This window comes from Microcebus murinus, chromosome 6, assembly GCF_040939455.1.
Source record: "Microcebus murinus isolate Inina chromosome 6, M.murinus_Inina_mat1.0, whole genome shotgun sequence".
In the NCBI taxonomy this organism is placed as follows: Eukaryota; Metazoa; Chordata; class Mammalia; order Primates; family Cheirogaleidae; genus Microcebus; species Microcebus murinus.
The window spans coordinates 95,354,336-95,377,962 of record NC_134109.1 but is presented as its reverse complement, the minus strand read 5'-3'; the positions used below and the strand labels follow the sequence as shown (position 1 = coordinate 95,377,962).

Sequence of the window (23,627 nt, the reverse complement as noted above, 5' to 3'; positions counted from 1 at the left end):
TGTTCACAGTTCTAACATGTGGTATGTATGACTCCAAGTAAGTATTGTTTGCTTATTGTAAAACTAATTTATATAAATGAGCAAATATTTCTCTTCAAGGCGAGATGATCCTTACTGGAGCGAGAATAAAAAGTTGTCTCTAGATACAGATGCACGATTCAGCCATGGATCTGACTACTCTCGCCAACAGAACAGATTTAATGACTTTGACCATCGAGAGAGGGGCAGGTTTCCTGAAAGTTCAGCCGTACAGTCTTCATCCTTTGAAAGGTAGATAGATATGTTGAAAATTGTTATTTTTAATATATGAGCCTTGTGAGTGATAATTCTGGTTCTCCGTTAAAATCTTAATTAAAAAGTACAGGTCATAACTGAATATTCAGAACAAATTATATGTTTGGTTTTTGTTTTTGTTAATGGAAATTCAGTATTCAGAATTAATTAAATAGGCCACCAAAACAAGGTTAGGTTGGCTGTATCTTCTTACCTTTAAAACTGAGCGGGAGCATTGTTTGCTTTGGATGTGCCTCATTTCTTATGGACAGTAAAGTATCCTGCAGGTAGGTAGCCGCTTGATGTCGTCTCTCCTGAATGCTAAGAGATCAACCTTCATGCCAGCCATTTCGCTCAGTTTAAAAGGAAATGAGTTATTATAATCAATAACTGTAGCTCTTTTGGTGGCTTTGCCTTGGTTCATTTTTACAGAAGGTATCATCATTATAGGCTATGCAAAAATAGTTAAGAATTGAGATCAAGTAAGTACTTCTTCGGACCTGTGTTCTTTGTGTCTAATCACTAGGAGGGAACGCTTTGTCGGTCAAAGTGAAGGGAAAAAGGCACGACCTACTGCACGAAGAGAAGATCCAGGCTTTGAAAGGTATCCCAAAAATTTCAGTGACTCCCGAAGAAATGAGCCTCCGCCACCAAGAAATGAACTCAGAGAATCCGACAGGCGAGAAGTGCGAGGGGAGCGAGACGAGAGGAGAACGGTGATCATTCATGACAGGCCTGATATCACTCACCCTCGACACCCTCGGGAAGCAGGGCCCAACCCTTCTAGACCAACTACCTGGAAAAGCGAAGGAGGCATGTCCGCTGACAAGCGGGAAACAAGGTATTCGTGTACTTTTTAATGCCTCCCCAGTAGTATGTCGTGTGTTTTGGTAAAAAAAAAAAAAAAAGAAAGTAATTGTAATAAAGTTTTGGTCATGTATGTTTTTGTGTTTTGTGTAACAGAGTTGAAAGGCCAGAACGATCTGGAAGAGAAGTGTCGGGACACAGCGTGAGAGGCGCTCCCCCTGGGAGTCGCAGTAACGCATCTGGCTACGGAGGCAGAGAAGGAGACAGGGGAGTCATCACAGACCGAGCAAGTGGAGCACAGGTAAATGCTGAGCAGGGTTTACTGTCCACTCTTTTCTTTTCTTTTTTTGAGACAGAGTCTCGCTTTGTTGCCCAGGCTAGACTGAGTGCCGTGGCGTCAGCCTAGCTCACAGCAACCTCAACTCCTGGGCTCAAGCAATCCTACTGCCTCAGCCTCCCAAGTAGCTGGGACTACAGGCATGCGCCACCATGCCCGGCTAATTTTTTCTATATATATTAGTTGGCCAATTAATTTCTTTCTATTTATAGGAGAGACGGGGTCTCACTCTTGCTCAGGCTGGTTTCGAACTCCTGAACTTGAGCAATCCACCCGCCTCAGCCTCACAGAGTGCTAGGATTACAGGCATGAGCCACCACGCCCAGCTACTGTCCACTCTTTTTTTTGAGACAGAGTCTCGCTTTCTTGCCCAGGCTAGAGTGAGTGCCGTGGCATCATCCTAGCTCACAGCAACCTCAAACTCCTGGGCTCAAGCGATCCTCCTGCCTCAGCCTCCCAAGTAGCTGGGACTACAGGCACGAGCCACCATGCCCGGCTGATTTTTATATTATATATATTAGTTGGCCAATTAATTTCTTTCTATTTTTATGGTAGAGACGGGGTCTCGCTCAGGCTGGTTTTGAACTCCTGACCTTGAGCAATCCGCCCGCCTCGGCCTCCCAAAGTGCTAGGATTACAGGCGTGAGCCACCGCGCCCGGCCTACTGTCCACTCTTGAGACATTAGCTTGGAGGACTTAGGACATACTGTGTAGATACAGTATCCTTTTGATGTGGCCTAAATTAGATTGGAATAACTGGAGACTACGATCTTTCTTTGAAAGATTTTAATTTTTTTCATGTTAGGGTCAATATTTGAACATTAGTAGTTCAAAGAGGAAGGATGCTACCCTTAAAACATTTCATTTTTATTAAAGTCCCTATTGAGGCCGGGCGAGGTGGCTGACACTTGTAATCCTAGCACTTTGGGAAGCCGAGGCGGAAGGATTGTTTGAGCTCAAGAGTTCGAGACTAGCCTGAGCAAGAGCGAGACCCCGTCTCTACTATAATAGAAAGAAATTAATTGGCCAACTAATATATATAGAAAAAATTAGCTGGGCGTGGTGGTACATGCCTGTAGTCCCAGCTACTCGGGAGGCTGAGGCAGAAGGATTGCTTGAGCCCAGGAGTTTGAGGTTGCTGTGAGCTAGGCTGACACCACAGCACTCTAGCCTGGGCAACAGAGTAAGACTCTGTCTCAATCAATCAATCAATCAATCAATCAATAAAGTCAGTCAGTCGCTATTGAAATTTAAGAATTGTTATATTTTGCAAATGAGTCTTCCTAATGATGACTTTGGTTTTACTTCTTTTTAAGAAATTGAGGCTTTCCAACTGGATCAGAAATCTTTGGCCACTATTTGTGTTTCTGTTTCACTTTTTTCTTTTTTTAAAAAAATATTCTTTCTCTCCTACCTGATTAAGTAACTTAAAGTATAGAATTGAAATAAAACTTCTAGGTTTTGTCTTCTTATTTCTAAAGGTAGGTGAGTGGAATGTTTTATATTTTTTAATTACTTTTTGTCTTGTGACACTATACTGGCTTGAATATTTTATAAGTTAATGAGCTAGACAGAGAAAAGTATCTCAACTTTTAGTAACTCAAATGAGCACAAACCTTTTGCCTAATTTAAAATCATTCTACTGGCCAGGCGTGGTGGCTCACACCTGTAATCCTAGCAGTCTGAGAGGCCGAGGCGGGCGGATTGCTTGAGGTCAGGAGTTCGAAATCAGCCTGAGCAAGAGTGAGACCCCGTCTCTACTATAAATAGAAAGAAATTAATTGGCCAACTAATAGATACAGAAAAAATTAGCCGGGCATGGTGGCGCATGCCTGTAGTCCCAGCTACTTGGGAGGCTGAGGCAGAAGGATTGCTTGAGCCCAGGAGATTGAGGTTGCTGTGAGCTAGGCTGACGCCACGGCACTCACTCTAGCCTGGGCAACAAAGTGAGACTCTGTCTCAAAAAAAAAAAATCATTCTACTGATGAAAAATTGGTATTGTGGGTTGACAGTACAAATCGTATATACTTTTGTAAATTATATACCAAAGAGAATTCTGAAATGTGTGTGTCTCTGTTATACAGTGGTGCTTTGTTTTGCATTCAAATACATAGTAGGTTTCATAACAACATTTTTGACCAGAATATTTTTTAATCTCTTGGCATTCTAGCTGATATTGCTATACACTCTTCATTTCCTCCAGAGCATTTATGAAGCAGATTTGGGCCTGATGGCTATATATAAGTTTTAGTGTTCCTAATAAGTAGAAAGGTTTGATAGTTAACCTCTGTTTATCAGTTTATTAAACTATTTACTCTGAGCAAAACTTTTAAGACTGAGTATATAATCCAGATATTTTGCCTGTTCAGAGTAAAACTTGAGGAAGTCTCATAGACTAGCCTCCTACATTCAGATATTCTTTTAGAAAAGATGTCCTAAGAAGATCTTGTATCCTTCCTTGAAAATTCTTTTTCATAATTTTAGTCTGTAAGTTGTTCTGCCTATATTATATCTAAGACTCTCTGTGAGGTACCTTCAGCTTTATTTCCTATAGGCTAAGTGTCATAGCTCTTGACCCTTCTTCCCTTAGATCCTTAGTTCCATGGCTTTTGCTTCTTTATTATCACTGCTCTGTTTTTCATAGTCATGAATACACCTGGTCAGAGCTATGGCACCAACTAGTACTATATAAAATAAGAGGACAACTCCTGTTTCTGTGTGCTATGTGCATGTTGTCCTGATGGGTTGATCATATGCCCCACCCTGGTTTGTCTTAAGGTTTTGACCACTGGCTGTGCCTTCCTACTTATATAGAGATCCAAATATTTGAAATACTTGAGGGTCAAAAAGTGCTTGGGTGCTAGAGGGTATAGAAATAGGAATTAAAGTACTGAATCATTTCCCCCATACCCTACCCTGAAGCATGAGTAGCTTCTCACTAAAAAATAGATTTTGTAGTCTTTTCATACTTTGGCATGAGACTGGGGATGGACATTTAAGCTAAAATAGTTTCATGACTATTCATTTAATATGCTATTCTTTAGCACTATCCTGAAGATCGGCATGTGGTTGAACGCCATGGACGAGACACAAGTGGACCAAGGAAAGAGTGGCATGGGCCTCCTTCTCAAGGGCCTAGCTATCATGAAGCCAGACGGATGGGTGATGGCCGGGCAGGAGCAGGCATGATAACACAACATTCAAGGTAAATAGCTAATCAGTCAAGACCTCCCCCCCCCATACAACCAAACTTTTATAATTTCCTTTAAAGGTCATTATAGTTTCTGAGAGATTGGATTGTGACTAGTAAAAACCCTATTATCTGCCTTAACATTTCCCTGTATTATCTCAGAATCTCCAAGAGATCATATGCAGGGCACTTGATATTAATTTGTGAGTTTGTGTTCCTCGTTGTAAGTTAATGGATTGGCATTCTGGCCAGTCTGTCTACACATGGGTGTGTATGCATGTGTGTCAGAATCCAGCAGATAATGAACATTAACCTCATGTTGGAATCATTGTCTTGCCCACTGCTAGCATTCCTGACATGCTTAGAAAGGAAGAAACTGAAAGTGTGTTCTGTTTCCTCCCTTTTTAAATAACTCTTGCAAAACTTTTGGGCCTTTAAGCCAAAGCTCATTCATGCGCTGAGCTTTATTTTCTCTTTACACCAACGTCTGATGTGGCCCTTCAGCCCGCGAGTCTTCAGGCTCCATCTCTTCCATGTCCTCGTTTCCTCCCCAGTCCCATCTCTTAGATGGTGGCTTGGCTCAGTGACCCAAGTCACTCCTGTGCTATTGGTCACTTCTGCCACCAAACAGTGTTTTACTTGTGCCTGCATAGCCTTATCACTCATTCTGTTTGGTTTTTAAAGGTCACCAATGACTTTTTTCCTGATAAATATAGATTCCTTTATTTTCTTAGTTCTCAGGCTCCTTGGTGGTGAAGCACTGTTTCACACTGTTGGCTTTTCCTTGCTTTGAAGCAGTTTCCTTTTTTTACGGCACCATCATTTACTTTCTGCCGCTGTGATTGCCTCTGTTGGATCTTGCCTGTGGCTGAGCTTTAGACACTGTTCTTTCTTTTCAGCTCTGTGTTGCTGTCTCCGTGTAATGCCTTGCTGGCTCTGTGAATGCAAGGTCATGGGCAGACCCATTCCTCTCCTTTTCATACTTTCATGTTCCTTTTGTTGCCTCCATCTTCTCTTAATTTGCCATGCCATCACCCGTCTGGAAGAATATGGGCCTCATCTTTATATTTCCTCCTTCCTAACATGAATTTCTTTCTTTCTTTCTTTCTTTCTTTCTTTCTTTCTTTCTTTCTTTCTTTCTTTCTTTCTTTCTTTCTTTCTTTCTTTCTTTCTTTCTTTCTTTCTTTCTTTCTTTCTTTCTTTCTTTCTTTCTTTCTTTCTTTCTTTCTTTCTTTCTTTCTTTCTTTCTTTCTTTCCTTTTTCTTTCTTTCCTTTTTCTTTCTTTCTTTCTTTCTTCTTTTTTTTCATGAACCAATGAAGCTGTACCTAACTGAATTCCTAAGTGTGGTTCAATTTTTTTTTTTTTTTTGAGACAGAGTCTCACTTTGTTGTCTAGGCTAGAGTGAGTGCCGTGGCATCGGCCTAGCTCACAGCAACCTCACACTCCTGGGCTCAAGCAATCCTCCGCCTCAGCCTCCCGAGTAGCTGGGACTACAGGCATGTGCCACCATGCCTGGCTAATTTTTTTCTATATATATTAGTTGGTCAATTAATTTCTTTCTATTTATAGTAGAGATGGGGGTCTCGCTCTTGCTCAGGCTGGTTTTGAACTCTTGAGCTTGAGCAAGCCGCCCGCCTCGGCCTCCCAGAGTGCTAGGATTACAGGCGTGAGCCACTGCGCCCGGCCAATTTTTTTTTTTTTTTTTTTTTTTTTGGCTTGAGCTTCACTCTGCATAATTTTTTTTTTTTTCCTTCAGCTAACTACAGTGAAAATGAAGATAATTTTTTTTTTAATGTTTCTAATAACTATCCCTTTTTCCTCATTTAGGCTTTTATCTGATCTTTCCAAATCAGTCTTGTCTGGCTCCATTATTCACACGATTTGTAGTGTGAACTGTTGCAACACTCATTTTGGGTTTTTTTTTTTGTTTTTTTTGAGGCAGAGTCTCACTCTGTTGCCTGGGCTAGAGTGCCATGGCCTCAGCCTAGCTCACAGCAACCTCAAACTCCTGGGCTCAAGCGATCCTCCTGCCTCAGCCTCCCAAGTAGCTGGGACTACAGGCATGCACCACCATGCCCGGCTAATATTTTTTATTTTTAGTTGTTTGGCTAATTTCTTTCTATTTTTAGTAGAGATGGGGTCTCGCTCTTGCTCAGGCTGGTCTTGAACGTGTGAGCCACTGCACCCGGCTTGGACACTCACTTTGTTAATACCATTTATTTGCTCCGAAACCACAAGTAGCTTCTCTAGGTCATGGGCTGTAACCCAGATTCCTCAGCCTGGCATTGAAACATTTTCATAATCTGGTTTCATCCTACCTAAAACCATTTCACCATGGATTTTTATCTCCCAGTTTTGTTATAGGATTTTTTTTTAGTGGGTCTGTTTTTTCTGTGTCACTAGTCTCTGCTCTGTCGCATCATACATAAAGATTCTAGAAATATTTGTTGACTGACTTCCAGTGATTCAGGTTCTCAAGCTTTAGTGTGCAGCACAGCCAGGTCCCAGCCCTAGTGTTTCTCTTTCCGTGGTCTGAAGTGGAGGCTGAGAGTTTGCATTCCTACCGAACTGCAAGTAGGTGCTGTTGCTGCTGCCCCTGGTGTCCACATCTTAGATCACTGCTGTCACCCATCCGTGTGCACACACGGCTTCAGAGGGCACAGGAAGAAGAGGGGCTTTGAAATGAGATGCCCACGTTCAGATCTGCTCAACCATTTTTTAGCTGTGTGGCCTTGGACAAGTTACTCAACCTCCACATCTCAGTTTCTTCATCAGTAAAGTGGGATTAATAATGGCACACACCTCACAGGACTGTTGAAAAGAGTAAATGATTGAATATATTAATAGATAAAGCACTAGGAATAGTGCCTGGTAAATGGTAAGTGCTGTGTAGGTATTTCATGTGATTATTTGTTCTTTGTTCTCTGACATTGTTTTCTTTTAAACTTTTTCCAGCAATGCATCCCCAATTAATAGAATTGTACAAATCAGTGGCAATTCCATGCCAAGAGGAAGTGGCTCTGGATTTAAGCCATTTAAGAGTGGACCTCCACGACGATTCTGAAAATGAGCTCTTCGCCATGGTTTTAAGATAATTTATTGAAATCTCCTGTAAACTTTACTTGACTACTTATGAAGAGGACCTCTGACTTGCTTGAGAGTTCTGTCAGACTTTTTTTTTTTTTTCTTTTTTAAAATTTAACATGATTGCTTTTCTCAATTTTGGAGAAGATGTTTCAATAGTTTTGTTGTAACTTTTAATAGTTTTGTGTATCATTCAACTTTTTTTCTTGCAGCACCGAGACACATTTGAAAAGATTGGGACTGAACTGTTTTGTTTAATGTGTGAGTATAAAGAGTAGTTTGCAGCTAGCTGCGTGGTAGTGGTTTCATTTGCAGCCTTAGCTCTGTGGTGTCTGGCTCTAGACTGACTTCTTGTCACCAAGCAATTTCAGCCTCTATTTTGAAGGCTGGTTAAGCTTAAAAAGTCTGCTGTCTAATTTTTAGAAAATAATAAGATTGTTCCTTGCATTTCTGAGTATTATGTAACCTATTTTTGCAGAAGGTACTGTTACATTAAGTGCATCTGTGTATTCTGGTTTAAAAAATGTAATCTTTTTTGAAATAAACCTTCATATTCTGTATAGTTGCTAAAGTGTTGAGAACCTTTTTAATTGTAAAATGAGAACCGATTTTCAGTTTAGTGTAGCAGCACACTTGTTCAGGTTTGCATGGTATGAAACCAAATAGATTAATGAAACCTTGGCCATGAGGTTTGTTTCACAAGGTTCTTAGACTGAGTTGTGCAGGTAAGTGCACTTTTAGGTAATCTGCACTGTTTGATGGGTAAATTCCATCTCTGGGAATTGTGTGGCTATTAATGTTTCCATGTTCCCAACTATGTTGAGAAGTGGAAAAAACCCAGGTTCTAGATTGGTGAATCAGTTGGGTTTTGTAAATACTTGTATGTGGGAAGACATTGTTGTCTTTTTGTGAAAATAAAAATCCACACCTGGAAGTGTATGTGTCTTTGTTTCCAGCTGTTGGGGTGTTAGTCCTCCAGTCCTTTCTGGAGTCAAACCCAAAGTCATGAGCTAGGTATAGAGCTATAAAGGCAGCTTGTTGGTCTTTGTGCCTAGGAAAGAAAGCTAGCTTTGGCTCTTCACCTTAGTACCTGGGCAGCACACTCTATTGATATTTTGGAGACTTCTGGCATTTTTTTTTTTATTTTTTTTTTTTATTTTTTTATTTTTTTTTTTCCCCATACCAAGAACTGACTTATTGGCATTTTTTTAAAGGCACTTTTTCGAGGTAAAATCTGAACACCACCACTTTCATAAAAGCTTCTTGTGTCCCTTTGTTCAAATCAGGTACAAATAATGTAAATGGTCTAGATTCTTGGTAAATTCAGCCGTCTGTATGCCCATACAAAAGTGCAAGTTGGGCCAAGGGGTCACTCAGAGGCTACCCCTTTGATGTAAGGAGGAATCTTTATAGAAGTTCTTCTAAGTATTTGTCCCTGGGTGGGTATGGCCATGCCCGTGAGATGGCTCAGACTTCTGAGTGCTGTGAGCTACTAGGGTGCTCTGGTCTTTGGCCCTTTGGGGAACTAGCATTTTGTGTACTTCTGGATTCCATAGCCTTTTGTGTCATTCTTGGCCCTACAACTGTGGGAGCAGGTGGGATGGAGGAGAGTACAGGAGATCTACTTCTTCATTTCCTGATCCCCAACACTTTGTGGAATAGTACAAGAGAAGCTTCAGTATACATAGGCTGAACTAACTCTAGCTTCAGCCCAGCCTGTTTGTGACTTTGGATTATGTCACTTCTCATTATGTCATTGTGTTTTCTCATTTGTAGAATGGGACTGTACTTCTTACAAGGGATTATCATACAGTTGCTGACATTGGCTAAGCACTTTATGTGTTGGGCAATATGCTAAGCATTTTAAGTGCGTTTGCTTGGTTAATACTCAGAAGAATCTTACTGGCCATAGGTAGAATTCCTCACCTGCCCATCCTTCATTTGGGAATCTAAGAAGGAATTCGCTTTTTGAAAATTAGATCATTGACTTGTTTCAGTTTTTTTCCTACACTTACACTACACTACAGACACTATAGGTAATTATTTTTCCTTAGGTTGCCATGGTTATAGCTTTCTCAAGTTCAGAAAACCTGACAAAACCACCTGAAATTTTGGCATTGAGGTTGAGAGTAACCCTCAAGGTTCAAGGACACGAGGTCCCAGAGATCTGGCCAGCTCAGAGTCAATCATGAAAACCAGATTTAGAGATTTTGCAAAGGAAGATGGGCTCCTCAGAGCCAAGAGAAAGAGGAAAACTTGCTATTCCCCATGTACTCGAGGAGCAATCCAAATGTTTCACCACAATATAGAAGGTTTCAGTGATTTAGAAATAATAACCAACTCAAAACAGTTAAAGAAAAACCAATCTTAATTTTGAACAAGATACTGCAACTTAACTTTGGGCAAGATACTGCAGTCAGAAACTACACCAGCCAAAAATAATTGTAAAAGAAAATGAAAAGCTAACTGATATATATATAAAAAATTAGCCGGGCATGGTGGCGCATGCCTGTAGTCTCAGCTACTCGGGAGGCTGAGGCAGAAGGATCACTCGAGCCCAGGAGTCTGAGGTTGCTGTGAGCTAGGCTGACGCCACGGCACTCACTCTAGCCTGGGCAACAAAGCGAGACTCTGTCTCCAAAAAAAAAAAAAAAGAAAGAAAGAAAATGAAAAGCTTAGGGATTACTTGGAAGAGATTCCCTAGCTCTTAAATACATGAAGTAATAACAAATATCTTCTAAAACCCTCTGCCTGTATTTGTGTCCCTTGCTAGATTGTCACTTCACTTAGCTGCTCCACACTTAACCCAGTCCCAACAATTAAATACTGAATCCTTGCGGAAAAAATTGTCCACTGTTTTTGCATTTTTTTATAAAGAATCTCATCTAATCCACTCCTTTAACTGAAGATGAATCTCTTCAAATACCTCCAATAAATGCTGAATTAGCACTTCTCGAGCACCCCACATTTAACATAAAGAGTTAACCCCACAAAGTAATCCTTGCAAATAGTCACTATCTTCAAGTCAGTAAGGCTGCTATAGATCACTTCTCTTTCCTACATTCCTTAAAATGCACCACTCAACAAATACTGCTTATTTTTACCTGAAACAAAATTTTCTGAAATCCTTAAATGCTTCCTACAGATAAGCTTCTATCTTTCCTTCTCTTTCAGACCTAGCCATTCCAGCCGGGGTTAAGGGTCAGGTTTCACACAGTTCATTTTCTCCTATATATTCTGTACCGAATCACCTTTGTGCCTACATCACTACACCTCCTGTCTGTCTGAGACACCTTCAGTTCTCCAAGTCTTCTGATCCCGCCCCGCCTACTATAGAACACGTCAGTCTTCCAAGTGCCTCACTGCTGCTCTACTTGCTCGCTTGGTTTCAGTCACTGGCCTCATCCTGTTTGTTGAACACATCCCATCTTGGCCTTTTGCACTTGCTGATTCCTTCATCTGGAATTCTCTTCCCCAGATACCCACGTGGCTCACTTCTTTACTCTCTTCAGGTCTTGGCTAACATGTCATTTTTGTCAGTGATGCCTTCCCTGATTTTATTTAGAACTGCCACACTCTTACTCCCTTTCTCAGCATCTGATAAATTTATAATGTCTTTTCCTACTTGAATGTAGGCTCCCAGGACAGTGGCTTTTGTCTGTTTTTTTATTTTCGCTGCTGTCTTGAAATTGCATTGGTGTGGCAAACACACTTTTAAGATGGAATACTTAAAGCCACCCCTGGGTGCAGCCATCAGTAAGAAATGGGATTGTGTGGAGACAGGCTGCTAACACCATCAGGTCAAAGCCTGGGGCTCGTGCTCTGGGGAGAAATGCCTGTCTCAGGCTAAACATTAGCCATGAAGACATCTTTGCTCCAGCTCCTGCTCACCAAGCATGTGGTTTGTTTCCCACCTGGATTTGCCAGCAGGATTAGGAAATGAGTATGATATCTGCTCAGTAGTTAAATTTTCATCAATTTAAAGCTCAAGCAATGGACAGATACAGTTTTCCTTTTCTTAATAAGTTTCTAGTTATAGCCATCAAAATATATAAACTCATTAATTCACTTTTGGAGTCTGAGGCAGAAGGATCACTTGAGGCTAGGAGTTCGAGACCAGCTTGAGCAACATAACAAGACCTCATCTCTACGAAAAATAAGTTGTTAGCCAGATGTGGTGCTCCTGAAATCACTCCTACTTGGAAGCTGAGGAGGGGTGGAACGATCACTATGATCACTCGAGTCCAGCCTGGGCAACATGGTGAGAACTTGTCTTAAAGAAAGAAAGAAATGGTGCATTCCTCAAGGATATGATGACATAAGACTAAAATTTCTAACGAATTTTGATAACAAAATAAGGAACCACTTTTCTATAACATCCTAATTTTTCTGCAGTGATCATATTACCTATTAGCTTCTTTAATGACTTACTTTATTCCCCATGGATCTGCGATCCCTGGCCTCTGGAAAGGTAGGCTGTCAAAGTCTGCTTCACCTGACCGGTATCTCCTGACTCCCACTGAACTGCCTGCTCTAAGAACAATCTAACCTGAGGTCAGATTGTACAGAGAAGGCCCTCCCAGCTGGGACAACTTGCAGGATTGCCCAATCTAAACACCATAGGCACGTGAGGAATAGTGGTTCAAGGGCCAGCTGTGCCATTTACTAGATATGTTCCCTTATGGGCAATTTTCTGTATGTCCAGAATGCCATGATTGACTTGGCTTACGTGGCAGGGCAATTGTAAGGATTTCAGTGGGGAAATACATGTCAAATACTGAACAAATCATTCTCTTGCTCTGGCAAAGTCATGTTATTCTCCCTGATTAAAGAGAAAACCTCATTTATAAAGGTTGCTGGTTAAATAGAGAATTGAGCTGCTGAAGGGCCAAAATCTGAGATCTAACTAGGTGAGTTCTCAAGCCTGGGCCACACCATATATTCATGGGTACGACCCAGGCATGTTTTCCCGCCAAAAGTTCCCCCAGAGGATCCACATGTGCAGCCAGGGTGGAGAATCACTATAGAGATGTAGCTCAAGAGTGAGACCAAATGCTTTTACAAGCAGCTAGCAATTTTGTGAGCAGTAGATTTTCCTCATCACTGTTCCAATACCTGCCATTTTAGTTTTAGAGACTGCATGTTTTTGCCAGTATTATGAGGTCCACTGACTAATATAATTTCCTGGCTGACTGATGATTAATTTCTTTATACAGGTGAACCACCCAGGGTGACGGTGGGGAATCTCTACCATCAGCTTTAGGAACTTGTGCCCAGAGCTTTCAGAACTGTCCTGGTTGTGCTGTGAAATATTAATGTTGTGTATAATTTAGATAGGCAATACTTTGTCATTCTATTAGGTAGAAAGTCTCCTTTGAAAGGTGTTTAAGAGGGTTATAGCAAGGGGCCAAGAATAACACACTAGATCAAGAGTTAGAAGGTCTGGATTTTGATTCCTATCCTAGTAGCTTAGGCATATCATTTCATCTCTTGGGGTTCCAGTTTCTTTATTGATAGGTTTATGACCTTTATAATTCCTACTAGGTCTAACTTCAAGATAAGAATTCAAAATACAGACATTTCTGATCCTTTTAACCATCATAGGAACACTAAAGGGAAAGAAATCATGTCACACAATAATGTAACCAATATTTCAGCCTTACTGTATCAGGCATATTAAATATACGAGTGTGGTTGTCACATGGAAGTTAATATATTTATGAAAGACTTGCCATGGGCCAGGCATTATGCTAGGTAATTTCATGCATTAACTCATTTAATTCCCACAACAAGCTTATAATTTAGATGTAGGTACTATTATCTAATATTTATTTATTTATTTATTTTGAGACAGAGTCTCACTTTGTTGCCCAGGTTAGAGTGAGTGCCGTGGCGTCAGCCTAGCTCACAGCAACCTCATACTCTTGGGCTCAAGCAATCCTCCTGCCTCAGCCTCCCGAGTAGCTGGGACTACAGGCATGCGCCACGACGCCCAGCTAATTTTTTCTATATATATTAGTTGGCCAATTAATTTCTTTCTATTTCTAGTAGAGACGGGGTCTCACTCTTGCTCAGGCTGGTTTTGAACTGACCTCAAGCAATCCGCCCACCTCGGCCTCCCAGAGTGCTAGGATTACAGGCGTGAACCACCGCGCCTGGCCTATTATCTAATATTATTCCCATTCTATGTGTGCGGAAACTAAGGAATAGTTTGCCCTAGATCGTAAAGATAGCAAATGGTAGAACCAAGATTCAAACATAGGTACATATTTACAGGAACTTCACTACAAGTCATTTCTTACATAGGATAGTCTATAGGCGGTATGACCAGTGCCATATGTAATGTATTTTGTAGCACAAAGCAGATAATTTCTTAACACTCTTCCTCTATATGACAGAATTATCTTTCATAATAATAATTTCCTTTAGTTCTTTAATTTTAAAATAACAAAAATATTTCTATTTTAAAGATATTAAAATTCAATAAAACATTTTGCATCAACTGAAATTTGTGCTCATCATGCAAAAATATCACACTTTCCAGTTCACACTCTGTTCAGCTATTTTTTTTAAGTAGGTTTTATCCTATCTGTTTAGTTACTTCTAAAATTTAAACACAAAAATCTGAAATGGTAACACAAAATGACAGAAATGAAGTAACCCAAGTTCTAGTTCTCAATGAGTAAGTTTTGTATGTATTTTGCAAATTTATCTCTAAATAATATGGGTTTTGATGCTGTTTATAAATGGACTTTTATTTTATTTTATTTTTTGAGACAGAGTCTTGCTTTGTTGTCCAGGCTAGAGTAGGTCTCAAGGTGTCAGCCTAGCTCACAGCAACCTCAAACTCCTGGGCTCAAGCAATCCTGCTGCCTCAGCCTTCCTACTAGCTGGGACTACAGGCATGCACCACCATGCCCGGCTAATTTTTTCTATATATATTAGTTGGCCAATTAATTTCTTTCTATTTATAGTAGAGACCGGGTCAGGCTGGTTTCGAACTCATGACCTTGAGCAATCTGCCCGCCTCGGCCTCCCAGAGTGCTAGGATTGCAGGCGTGAGCCACCACGCCCGGCCATAAATGGACTTTTTAATTCTAATTTTCAATTGTTCATTGCTAGTATATTGAAACAAAGTTATTTTAAGGTAAAATTTGCAAATAATATGCACACATTTTAAGTGTACAGTTTAATGAGTGTTGACAAATGTGTACAGCTAAGTAATCGGCATGTTCAAGATGCAGAATATTTTCACCACTAAAAAGTTTTGTTCTGCTCTTTGCTGGTCATCCCGAAGCACGTCACTAGCCCAGGGCAACCAAAGACCTGTTTTCTGTCACTAGAGATTTTACACTTCCTAGAGTTTCATACAAACAGAATCATACACAATTGTTTTCTTTTGTGTCTGGCTCCTTTCGTTCAACAGGATGTTTTTGTCATTTAGCCGTGCTGCTGTGTGTATCAGTAGTTCCTTCTTTTTGTTGCTATGTAGATTTCCACCGTACAGACATACCACCATTTTTTGTGTGCATTCACCTGTTGATGGAAATTTGAGTTGTTGACAACTTTTGGCTATTATGAGTAAAACTGCTTGCTATGAATATTTATGCGCAAGTCTTTGTGTGGACCAGGCACGGTGGCTCATGCCTGTAATCTTAGCACTCTGGGAGGCCGAAGCAGGAGGATCACTTGAGGCCAGGAGTTCGAGACCAGCCCAAACAAGAGCAAGATCCTGTCTCTACTAAGAATAGAAAAAATTAGCGTGGTGTAGTGGCGCCTGCCTGTAGTCCCAGCTACCTGGGAGGCTGAGGGAAGAGGATCTCTTGAGCCCAGAAGTTTGAAGTCCGCAGTGAGCTATGATGATGCCACTGCAGTCTAGCTGGGGTGACAGAGCAAGATTCTGTTTCAAAAAAGAAAAAAAGTCTTTGTGTGGACATGTGTTTCAACTTCTCTTGGGTAGACATCTGGGAGTGGAATTGCTGGGGTATGTACATGATAGCATATATTTAACATTACAGGAAACCAGGCTAGTTTCGAACTCCTGATGTTGAGGGATCCACCCGCCTCCCCCTCCCAGAGTGCTAGGATTACAGGCATGAGCCACCGGGCCCGGCCATATTTAGGTATCTTTGAGGCAAGAGATTCTTAGAGTTTCTTTGCTGAAGAGAAGGGAACAATTTTTAGACAATAGCCCAAGAGTTTGTAAAAATGTGCAAATAGGGCCATTTGCTGACCAAGGCAACCAGTGCTAAGATGACTGCCTGAAGTTTGGCCGATTGTGCCAACTTTTGGGTCCCATCCTTTATCAGGGACATCCTAGTTAAGGGATGGAAAGCAGCTACATTCCACTGAGCCCCATCACTTGTGATGTAGTAATGCCGTCTACACAGACCATGAACTCCCCTTGCTGTTCACTCAGTTAATCCCAAGGGACTCCCCAGGTAACCAAGGGGTCTGAGGGAGGGGTGACATCTGGCAAAAGACTGAGGACAAAGGGAGGCCCCCCGCTCCTGCAGATGGAATATGCCAGAGGGCCCAGGTTTGGCGCCACCCCGTATCAAGGAGGCCTCAGGAGCCATGCTGAGTTTGTAGGGTGCTGTTCCCACGACCCAAAGCACAATGGGCAGTAATGAGGGTCACATGCTCAGGGTCCCCCAAGGCATAATGGATAGCTGGATGCAGAGGGCCACAGGCTCAGGGGCTGTAAGAGCTTCTACCTCCAGGATATCCCAGGATGTGGCCAGCAATTTCTACTTTAATGGTGTACAGTGTGAGGCTGAGAAGTGTAGTTTTCTATTAATACATCAGAAGCCTCTGGGCAGTTTATGGCCATCACAGGTGGCCCAGAGACTCTAGGAGGCATGACAGAAGGTTGCTCAGACTTGTCCAGTGAAGGAGTCTCTGCAGGCACTAATGGGAATGTCTGCTGATTTTAATTTGGGACAGATTCCGGAGGCTTTCTTTGGAGGGGGCCCCATTTAGGGTGGGCTGATTTATAAAGTAGCAGCATCAGTGGGATTAAGCAAAACTTGTAAATGAGGAATACGTCACCTTCAGAACCCCAAAAGAACTTTAAAAAATGTTGGATCTGCATGTCCTTAATGAGTGCGTTAAAGGAGTCTCCTTGGACGAGGGTGTTATCGGTGTAGTGTCCTAACCAAGCTGCTGGGGAAAGGTGAATGCGGTTAAGACCGTGATCTGCAGAGATTGTGTGTGATGGCAAAGCTATCCAGGGACCCCATGGGTAGCCTAGTAAAGTTGTATTGTGTCCCTCCAAAGGTGAAAGAAAACTGTGGCTGAGATTGGTCAAATCCATAATAGCAAAATATTACAAGCTTCTGATTGGATGGAGTTGCTAATTTCAGTAATGCTGGATATTGGGTATGGGGACCTGTCTCAGCCTGTTTTCTACCGCTGTATTAAAATACCTGAGGTTGGGCCGGGTGCGGTGGCTCACACCTGTAATCCTAGCACTCTGGGAGGCCGAGGCGGGCGGATCACTCGAGGTCAGGAGTTCGAAACCAGCCTGAGCAAGAGCGAGACCCCCGTCTCTACTATAAATAGAAAAGAAATTGATTGGCCAACTAATATATAGAGAAAAAATTAGCCGGGCATGGTGGCGCATGCCTGTAGTCCCAGCTACTCGGGAGGCTGAGGCAGGAGGATCACTTGAGCCCAGGAGTTTGAGGTTGCTGTGAGCTAGGCTGATGCCACGGCACTCACTCTAGCCTGGGCAACAAAGCAAGACTCTGTCTCAAAAAAAAAAAAAAAAAAATACCTGAGGTTGGATAATCTCTAAGTAGAAGTTTCTTTGACTCGTGCTTCTGGTGGCCGGGAAACTCAAGAGCATGACACCAGCATCTGGCCAGGGTCATGCCATGGCAGAAGGCAGCAGTGAGCGCAAGAGGCAGTGATAGAAATGCATCCAAACCTGCCCCTTTATCAGGACCCACTCCTGAGGTGATGGCGCTGATCCATGCATGATGGCAGGGCCCTCATGACCTAATCACCTCTTAAAGGTTCCACCTCCCAGTACCTACCATCACAATGTGGCAATTAACTTTCAACCTGAGTTTTGGAGGGGACATTTGTACCCTGGTAGGGTCTTGATGGATGGGACCACAGCCTTAAGGATGCAGTAATCTATGGTGAGGCATTGTTTATTCTTTCCAGGTTTAAGAACAGTTAAAACTGGGCTGTCAGCCAGGCGCAGTGGCTCACGCCTGTAATCCTAGCACTCTGGGAGGCCAAGGCAGGTGGATTGCTCAAGGTCAGGAGTTCAAAACCAGCCTGAGCAAGAGCGAGACCCTGTCTCTACTATAAATAGAAATTAATTGGCCAACTAATATATATATATGTAGAAAAAATTAGCGGGGCATGGTGGCGCATGCCTGTAGTCCCAGCTACTCGGGAGGCTGAGGCAGGAGGATTGCCTGAACCCAGGAGTTTGAGGTTGCTGTGAGCTAGGCTGACACCACGGCACTCACTCTAGCCTGGGCAACAAAGTGAGGCTCTGTCTCAAAAAAAAAACAAAAAAAAAAACTGGGATATCAAATGGAAAAGCAGTGAGGATCACCCCATTCATTAATTAGGTCTTATATAAGTTTTCTTCCTTGAAGGCCCCATTTTAACTTACATTGGACTGTATTAATTTCATTACCAAGGGGTCCATGAAGTATCCCATTTTGTCAAGCCAATTTGTAAGTACCAAAGACTTAATCTAATTTTAATGTATTATTCATTGCATCAGAGAATCTATGCTCACTATGGGATATTATAGGGGAATGGGTACTCTTGACTTTGGAAAATTTTTAAAATTAATTTTATCTTTATTATTGACACATAATAGATGCACATATTTTCAGGATACACGTGATAATTTAATACAATCATTTCATTTTTAAAGATCAAATCAGTGTATTTAGGACATCTATCCCCTTAAAATTGGCCTATTTTTTTTTATGGTAGAACTATAGGAAACTTAAGCAAAGCTGTAGTTAAAGTGAGGCATATCTATTTTTCTTTATTTTATATTTATTTACTCCCCTAAGATTATTGGGGTACCATATTCAAATTTAGTGAGATCCCCAGGTTAACACTATTAATTTGAGCCCCAGTATTGATTAAGTCCATGAAACTATGCCAACTGGTGTATTTTAGTAAATGTTAATTCAGAACTTATGTTCCAGAGGCACAAAAGCCAATCACTGCCCTTTTTCCTTTTTTTTTAATGTTTTTAATGTTATTTAGAGTTGGAGTCTCACTCTGCAGGCTGGAGTGGAGCAGCTACTCACAGGCATGATCCCACTACACATCAGCACAGGAGTTTCGACTTGCCCTGTGTCTGACCTTGACCCGCTCCTTGGCACCCGCTCCTTAGGCAACTCTGTGGTCCTCCGGTCCTGGGAGGTGACCATGTGGATGCCCAACTTAGTGTGGACACTCGATAGGCACAGCACGCTACAGCCTGCAACTCCTGGGCTCAAGGGATCCTCCTGCCTTAGCCTTCCGAGTAGCTGGGACTACAGGCACGCGCCACTTGACTTATCTTTTTGTTATACAAATATAAATTGTTTTTAGCAAATTTTGAGTTTTTTATTGGGCCAAGTTATGGACCTTTGGGGGGATGAATGAATAAATAAATTATTAAATTATATAAATTATTAAATTTATATAATTAAATAATTTATATAATATATAAATTTTTATATAATTTATATAACTTTATATAATTTAATAATTTATTCATTCATCCCCCAATCCAATTTCCTTCCTTCCTTCCTTCCTTCCTTCCTTCCTTCCTTCCTTCCTTCCTTCCTTCCTTCCTTCCTTCCTTCCTTCCTTCCTTCCTTCCTTCCTTCCTTCCTTCCTTCCTTCCTTCCTTCCTCTGGATTTATTGGGGGCAGGGGGTCTCTTTTGCCTGATTATGTTTATGCTTTTTTTCCCTCTAGAGAGCCTCTGATCAGTACCCTCAGGCTTAGGTACCTTCCCCATGGCAATGGTCGTGTGGCTTAAAGACCCTCGGCCTAAGTTGGGTTTGAAGTAAGCCCTTTGCTGTGCCATGCGGGTACCGTGGGTATTGTCCCCTACAGCCCTGAGAATTAGGTTTTTTGTTGCAACAGAGGCAGAGTGGCGCAGCAGTAGCGTGTCGGCCGGCCCCACAGCCCAGAGGCTGGTGGGCGGAAACCGCTCTCTGCTAGAGATCTGCCTTTTCTTTCCAGGGGGAAGCCAGTTCCAGCTTCTGTCTCTGTCTTTTTTTTTTTTTTTTTTTTTTTTTGAGACAGAGTCTCACTTTGTTGCCCAGGCTAGAGTGAGTGCTGTGGCGTCAGCCTAGCTCACAGCAACCTCCATCTCCTGGGCTCAAGCGATCCTCCTGCCTCAGCCTCCCAAGTAGCTGGGACTACAGGCATGTGCCACCATGCCCGGCTAATTTTTTGTATATATATTTTTAGTTGGTCAATTAATTTATTTCTATTTTTGGTAGAGACGGGGTCTCGCTCAGGCTGGTTTCGAACTCCTGACCTTGAGCAATCCGCCCGCCTCAGCCTCCCACGCCTGTAGGATTACAGGCGTGAGCCACCACGCCCAGCTCTGTCTCTGTCTCATAACCCATAGTGCAAACCTCGGCGGTTATGGGAAAGGGGTTGGGCTGTCTCGGTCGCAGCTGATTTTCCTTCCAAAGCTTTCCAAAGCTTCCCGGTCCATCTCTCAGGGATCTGGGCTTGGACTTAAGACTGTAGGAGCCTCCCCTTGGAATAACGCAGTGAGCCCTTGTCTGAGCGTCAGTCCACACTGATTGTCAGTGTACTGCAGTACTCACTAAGGCCTAGGCACGCTGCTACTTAAGCAATCGGGTGACAAAAGCAGGTATTCTAGGGGTGGGGGTGGGGTGAAGTGCAGGGATGAGATATTTGGCCCCTAGCCCCAGTGGTTCCCTTTGGATTGAGCCATTGGTCTCCAAGGGTGCAACCAGGACACCCCACAGAGTCTGGGAAGCGCGAAGTTCACCGTCAATAGCAGCCTAGTGTGCATGAGCAAAGAAGGCAGGTTGAGCCGGTTCCCCGGCCCGAGCAATGTGGATGAAACCTGGGTGCCATTTCTCCACCACGAGGGAGCCCACAACAGAGTCCCCTGCAGGGTCACCCAAAATGCATGGACAGACCAGGGTTCTGGCCTAAATGATAAGAAAGAAATACGACGCTAATGAAGTGAGGGCCTCTGGCATAGCCTCTGCTAAATGTGGGTGGTGACAGGAAACACGGCAATGCTGGACCCTGGAGCACAGTGCCAGTGACCTGTCACTCCCACCGCCCTAAGGTCGGCCCCCACCTAGCCAGGAGTTTAGTCAGTTAATACCGTTCTTCGTGAACATTCCAATGCCAAGAAAATCTGGGTAAGCAGAACAGTGGCCACCACTGGCTGACTTAGCAGCAAGCAGCAAGGCTGAAGCCCACCCCACTCTGTGGTTTGGAACCAAGGAGGAAAGCCAAGAGAAGTCTTTCCACGGAGCTAGGAGCAGCGGACAGTCATGCCCACGCCACCCTGCTTGCTGCGCCAGTTGTCTTGTAATGTCTAACGATTCTTCTGATGGCGGGACTGGACACAAGGACACTTGAATAGACGAAAGGCAGAACTCTTTGTTACTTAACTTAAAGCTCCAGAGGAGAGAAGTCTTCCAGGTAGGACCACACAGAGAACTGCAACCAGGGACAGGGTAATAGCAAGCTGGAGCTGTAGGAACAGCTTGTGATTTGGCTAATTTGAAAATTTTGCCCTCTCAGAGGCCGGGGACTGTCCCTGGCTGTCTGTACCTGGTTCCAGGGTGACTACGGTGGACATATAGTGGCCTGGGTGTGAGAGCTCCATAAGGAAGGTGGTTGGGGTGTGGCCTTAATTCATCACACAAGAAGGGGGCCTCACTGGCCTCTAGCCAGGGCCTCAAAACTGGATCAAGAAAGCATTAAAGAAAGAAAGGGAAAAAACTCCACCAAATTATATTACCCTAATATTCAAATTGCCGTTTAAGCACTACTTTAGTTGTAGTCCATAAATTGTAATATACTGATGTTCATTTTTTTTTTTTGGAAATAGAGTCTCACTCTGTTGCCTGGGCTAGAGTGCTGTGCCATCAGCTTAGCTCACAGCAACCTCAAACTCCTGGGCTCAAGTGATCCTTCTGCCTCAGCCTCCTGAATAGCTGGGACCTCAGGCATGCGCCACCATTTCCGGCTAATTTTTTCTATATATTTTTAGTTGGCCAATTAATTTCTTTCTATTTTTAGTAGAGACAGGGTCTCGCTCTTCCTAAGGACGGTTTCGAACTCCTGACCTTGAGTGATCCTCCTGCCTCGGCCTCCCAGAGTGCTAGGATTACAGGCATGAGCCACCACACCCGGCCCTGATGTTCATTTTCATTTAGTTTAAACTATTTTGTAGTGTCCCTGGTGGTTTCTTCTTTGACTCCTAGGTTATTTAGAAGTGGATTATTTAATTTCCAAATATTTGGGTATTTTCCAGATATTTTTCTGTTATTGGTTTCTAATTTAATTCTATTTTGGTCAGATAACATACTTTGTTTGATCTCAATACTTTTAAATTTATTGAGATTTGTTTTGGGCCAGGTGCAGTGGCTCATACCTGCAATCTCAGCACTTTGGGAGGATAGCTTGAGGTTAGGTGTTCAGGACCAGCCCAGGCAAAATAGTGAGTCCCCATGTCTATAAAGCTGGGTGCAGTGGCACATGCCTGTATTCCCAGCTACTCTGGAGGCTGAGACAGGAGGATCCCTTGAGCCCAGGAGTTTGAGGTTGCAGTGAGCTGTGATTGTGCCACTGCACTTTAACATAGCTGACAGAGCAAGACCCAGTCTCTAAAAAAAAAATGAGAGACTTGTTTTATAGCCCATGATATAGTCTATTTTGGTGGTTGATCCAAATGCACTTGAAAAGAATGTATATTGGCTGGCGCGGTGGCTCACGCCTGTAATCCTAGCACTCTGGGAGGCCGAGGCAGGTGGATTGCTCGAGGTCAGGAGTTCGAAACCAGCCTGAGCAAGAGCGAGACCCCGTCTCTACTATAAATAGAAATTAATTGGCCAACTAATATATATAATTAGCCGGGCATGGTGGCGCATGCCTGTAGTCCCAGCTACTCGGGAAGCTGAGGCAGCAGGATTGCTTGAGCCCAGGAGTGTGAGGTTGCTGTGAGCTAGGCTGACACCACAGCATTCACTCTAGCTTGGGCAACAAAGCGAGACTCTGTCTCAAAAAAAAAAAAAAAGAAAAGAAAAGAATGTATATTCTGCTGTTATTGAGTGGAAAGTTCTATAAATGTCAGCTAGGTCAAATTGATTGCTCAAATTGTCTACATCCTTAATGATTTTCTGCGTACTTGTTTTATTAATTATTGACTAAAGAGTATTGACATTTCTAAGTATAACTGTGGATCTATAAGTTTCTCCTTTTTTGCTTCATGTATTTTGTAGCTCTTTGGTTGTAAGCATATTTAGAAATATTATGTCTTCTCAATAAATTCACCCTTCTATAATTATGAAATGCCTCTCCTTATCCCCTTTATTATTCATAATTATGAAATATTTCTGTTTCTGAAACCCACTTTGTCAGATATCAGTATAAACTTTCCAATTTTTTTATGATTCTTATTTGCATGTTTATGCATTTTTGTTTACTTTTGTTTTTATTCTATATGTTTATATTTACAATGGGCAATGGGTTTCTTTCTTTCTTCACTTTTTTTTAGAGGTAGAACTTTACTCTATCACCTAGGTTGGAGTGCAGTGGCATCATCATAGCTCACTTTAACCTTCAACTCCTAGGCTCCAGTGATCCTCCTGCTTTAGCCTTCCAAGTAAGTAGAACTACAGGTGTGCACCACACCTGGCTAATTTTATGTTTTGTAGAGACAGAGTATCAATA

At 42.4% G+C, this 23,627-nt stretch overlaps 1 protein-coding gene across 14 annotated transcripts in view; it reads left to right on the top strand.

The window, feature by feature from the left end:
- The window catches only part of SLTM (SAFB like transcription modulator), a 48,991-nt gene extending 40,365 nt beyond the window's left edge, over positions 1 to 8,626 (top strand). For all 14 annotated transcript variants that reach the window (XM_076004423.1, XM_076004421.1, XM_076004418.1 and 11 more), the window contains 5 exons: positions 100 to 270; positions 800 to 1,114; positions 1,237 to 1,381; positions 4,462 to 4,622; positions 7,564 to 8,626. In XM_076004423.1, coding sequence (XP_075860538.1) covers positions 100 to 270; positions 800 to 1,114; positions 1,237 to 1,381; positions 4,462 to 4,622; positions 7,564 to 7,672 — 901 coding nt within the window. In that variant the 3' untranslated portion in view covers positions 7,673 to 8,626. The remainder of the gene's footprint in view (positions 1 to 99; positions 271 to 799; positions 1,115 to 1,236; positions 1,382 to 4,461; positions 4,623 to 7,563) is intronic.
- The last annotated feature ends 15,001 nt before the right edge of the window (positions 8,627 to 23,627 follow it).